At 42.4% G+C, this 4,622-nt stretch overlaps 1 protein-coding gene across 1 annotated transcript in view; it reads left to right on the top strand.

Moving 5' to 3' along the window:
• Nsun3 (NOP2/Sun RNA methyltransferase family member 3) overlaps positions 1–4,622 on the top strand; it is a 44,376-nt gene continuing 39,754 nt past the window's right edge. The window contains exons 1-2 of the mRNA XM_005345253.3: positions 1–84; positions 857–966. Coding sequence (XP_005345310.1) covers positions 73–84; positions 857–966 — 122 coding nt within the window. The 5' untranslated portion in view covers positions 1–72. The remainder of the gene's footprint in view (positions 85–856; positions 967–4,622) is intronic.

The following is a 4,622-nucleotide window of genomic DNA, read 5'->3' on the forward strand; positions in this document are numbered from 1 at the left end:
AAGTGTGGCGTTTCTCTTTGTTCTTGGGCGAACCCTGCGGAAGATCGGCAGTCTGCGAGCTCAGGCGGGAGCATGCTGACTCGGGTGAGGCCCTCGGGCGCGGTGCCGGGGACTGAAGCCGCGGAGAGCCGGGGCGGACCGGGATGGGGAGCCGTGCTTCTGTCCGCCCGCGCTGCCTGGAACCCGCGCCGGGGCTCGCGCCGGGATGCCCGTGCCGCTACTTCTGCCACGAGTTCCAGGAAGTTACGGCCACGTTTATTTCCATAAATAAACTTCATTTTGGAGTAATTTTACGTTCACGGAAACGCAGTCGTATTGATTTATCTGCACAGTGTTACTTTAATAGAAAAACAAAAAAACCCAAAACTTTTATGCCCTCTGAAATTTTCTTAGCATAGATCCACCTTTAACCTGGGCCTTTCATTTGCGTAATTACCACATTGAGAAACGCCATTTTCATAAGTAGGTAGACTATCAATAATAAAATTTTGTCACAAGTGAGATGGAGGTGTTGCTCCCAAGGCAGTAAGTAGTTCTTTAAAAACAGGAAGCCTCTCTCTTGGCCAAGTAGCTATTGGCAGTAGGTGACTGTCGCTGTGAGAGAGTTAGTTTTCTTCCCGCCCATTTCATTTATGTATTATTTTTAAAACGGACACGAAGTTGGGAGAGAACCGTACACGTGTAGTAGTCTGAGAAGTTGGAGACATGTGTAGGCACTGTTACTAATACACGTAATGAAATGCTCAACGAATAAATACGGATGTAAACAAAAAAATTAAGGTCATGTTAATGTCAAATTTCAATAAATTTGTTAATATCACAATGTGTCGTTCGCAATTTTCTCTTACCATCATAGCTGAATGCAAAATCAGACGGGAAGCTCGCAAAACAGCTATGCAGAGTTGTGTTGGACCAGTTTGACAAACAGTATTCCAAAGAACTTGGGGATTCCTGGAGTACAGTAAGGTTAGTGTAATTCATCTCTTGCTGTTTTTGACAGAATAGTGGGAGCTTGTGGTATACCTCTTTGATGAGAGCGGCACCATGCAGATAAAATTGTAGTATACACATTTTGGGAGGAAGACTGGCGGATGGATCTCTGAGTTCAAGGCCAGCCTAGGCAATGAGAGCTAGTTCCCGGACAGGCTCCAAAGCTAAGGAGAAACCCTGTCTCGAAAAACAAAACAAACAAACAAAATACAGGTGAAGGAATCAACTAGCTGCTCTCTCCTGCTTGAACTGTGGGTACAGGCCACAAATGGGTTTCAAATCAGGGAGAAAGAAAGTGATAGTAAAAATGAGCACCCTCCTCCATAGCAATTACTTTTATCTGTAAAAATGAAACTGCACTGCATTTGAAAACGGTGTCATAACAAAAGTCCTAACCTTGAAGAAATTTCACTTTCGGAAATTCAGAAAATAACAAATCCTTAAAGTCAGTGCTCCTTTATCTTAGCTAAAGCCATACTTTATTTGGCAGTCATAGTAACCATTATGTCTGTATTTGGAACATATGGGCACATGGACAAGTCTAAATGTATTTCTTAAAAATAAGCATATAATGCAGAAAAGTCGGCAGTGGGCCGTGTGATGCTATGGTTCAGTTGGTGGGGAGGGAAGGGTGGCGACCAGAAGGGGAACTCCATTGTAAGTTGTCCTCTGAGCTCCGTGCTCACTCATACTCCATGTCCCTGAAGGAAATTCAGTAATTTTTTTAAGAGACAAAAACCTTTGTTATCTTGATCAGAATGATAGTGAATGGGGTTTTATATGGAGTTCCTGATATGTATATATGATACCCTCTGGAATACAAGAACCTTATACCCCTGTGTAGTTTACATGCAGTCTGTTCGTGGGAGAAGAAAATGGGAGAGGCACGGGAAACATTCCAGAAACATGGAGCAAGAATGGCGTATTTTATTTACTGATGTGTGTGGGTGCCTGTGAAAGCCACTGGTGATTTTGGAATTAACTTGGTAGAAGGAACCAGACAATAAGGGCTGGGTGTAGATTGCCCAGTATTGTGCAGTAAAGAGAACAATGTGGTATGACTGCAGATAGTCCTCAACTTATCTCAGACAGTAGCTTCTCAGGATTGGTTTAAATTCTTAGATTAACTTAAGATTTCTTTTTTTCACAGAACAGCTTGAAGCGTATTTCAAGACAGAAATTAGGTCTCATTAATAAAGATAGTAAAATATAAAGTGGGTCAAAGATGATTTTAGGATGTTTAGATATTCGGGAAACTTATAAATATAATTGGAAAAGCAACAGTTATTTCAACAATCCTGCATTTCATAGTGATCCTTCTTTCAAAAATACATAGTGATGTATATAGTGAATTCATGAGGTTTTTAGTATGTAAACATTCTCATAGACTACCTAAAGAACCACACCCTCTGCATGACTATTGTATGCAAACAATATCTACCTGTGTCCTCCTGGGAACAAACTTCAGGTTTGCTTTCAGTGTTTCTTCTGAGGCTATAGCATGCAGCTGAAGTCATTTCTCTGCATTCATTCAGTTGGTTAGTAAGTAGAGGTGGGACTTTGCCCAGTCTGTCTTAGTCGTGATTTCCCACTGCTGACAGTGCTGTCTCCTACCGGGGATATAATTAGCATACTTGGGTGATTGAAAACAAAAATTATTACGAGAAGTAGTTTGTCTAGAGACTTTTTAGTAACTTGGCTATTCATACCCTGTAATGAGTTGATTTTCTACTTCGTGTGCCCAGAAAGACATATAAATTACTATTTGACCCTGAACAAAAGGAGCAGTGAACCTCAAAGCCATTTAATTAGCTGTGTCTTCTGTTCCATCTCCCCTTTTGGTAGGATTTCATGGTAACTTAAGTTTTGCATAAACATGTACTAAATTTGCTGTAGGAAAATGAAAGCTTTCTTAGAAAGGCTGACCAGGAAGGCAGCATAGGAAGAGAACTGAATGACATGTTTGTTTGATAACTGTCTGCAAACATAATGTCCTGTAAGGATTTTTCTTTCAGCATTGCCCTACCTCTCTCTCATCTAGAAAGTGATTGATGTTTCTCAGATTTCTGTAGCAATGGGTTTTCATATTTCAGCTTTTGCAGTACTTGCTTCCAGCTTGTTGCTTTCAAGAAAGTCCCGTTCCCAGCAGAGCTTTTTTTAACCTTTCGTCCGTGTGATGTCTTCCTACACTCCGCACTTCTTTTTCAGATTCAGTGCATTACCTGCATTTTCCAGCAGCTACTCTTGCCTCCTGCTCAGCATACTCACATGCATGCTATTGTTCTCTTTAAACCTATGCTGCTTTCAGGATTGACTTACATTCCTCCTTTGGGGGCCTTACTGTCAGTCTTGTATCCTTACTCCATTAGACCTTTAGGATCTTTGTAATAAAGAAGAAAGGTTACTGGGAAGTACGTCTGGTGTTTTTTCTCAGCTCATCTCTAAGCCCTTGATGTGTCCTACTACTGTCCTGATAGGTGTTGAGATGTGTTTCTGGGGCTTTGTGCCACACCTGCTAGTCTAACCGTGTGATTTACAGAGGGTGTTCTAGACCACAGATAAAGGAACAACATCCCGGGGAGGTTGGTGACTAATTAAACTTCACTATAAGGACTGTCAGTTAGGTCTCCATGGCAGAATCTGCAAAACAGCTGGGTACCAAAGTTTCTGTGAGCATCCTTGTTTGGCAGGATTACCCCACATTGCTGCCAGGAAAAGCTAGACTTCTCTGAGCTACTGGAGCCAACAGAGTCCTGTGAGTTGTCTCTTCCCATGATATATTTGAGCTTCAGTGCTTTTGCTGTAGTCCCTAACGTTCATGATTGTGAGTACAGCAGTTTTCATTGTGTTCTATGAATTTTTGACTCTGGGTGTGACCTCTGGGATCCCTGAAGTTGTAGGTGCTGTGGAAACTGCATAGTCTTGGGAACTCTTATCTGTATATTCCCAGAGATCACTCCTTCCCATAGAGAAAGAAAAATTGGCTGGCAAGGGCTGTTGCCTCTTCCTAAGATATGTTTTTATTTGGATACACTTGAAGTTCTATCTGTCATCGCTGTTTAGGTAGCCATCCTCGTCTCTCTGGCATATTGCTGTCTCCATCATCTTTCAACTTCTGTATTTGTTGGTGGCTTGCTTTAGCCTCCACTGTCACGGCAGTGTGTTCCAGGTAGCGCTCTCATCATTTTAGACTGACACCACCAGCCCTCTGAGGTACAGTTATTTCCACTCACCAATAGACATGCAGAGGTCAAATTACTTGAGAAGGCACACATCCCATGTATTTGGAGAGGACTTGTGGATTATTCTTAACCACTCTGTCAAGCTGCTTCTCAGAGCTGCCATGTTCCAGCATGTCACCCTGCCCACAGGTTTGCCTTCACCATGTGCAAAATGATAGGAGCAAAGAGGCTCTTTTGTGCCTTTGGTACTAGATATGATGTCCCCTCTGCCAGGTATACCCTGCCTTCCTTCTACTAATTAGGAGTGTGGGTTCGAAGCTCTCAGCATCTTGTAGCATATCACTTAGAGGAGATTAACTTTCATCGGGCGATGAAAGCAGACAGAGACAGAGACCCAAATTGGAACACCAGACTGAAATCCCAAGGTCCAAATCAGGAGCAGAAGGAGAG

The sequence above is a fragment of the Microtus ochrogaster genome, chromosome 2 (assembly GCF_000317375.1).
Source record: "Microtus ochrogaster isolate Prairie Vole_2 chromosome 2, MicOch1.0, whole genome shotgun sequence".
NCBI classification, from domain to species: Eukaryota; Metazoa; Chordata; class Mammalia; order Rodentia; family Cricetidae; genus Microtus; species Microtus ochrogaster.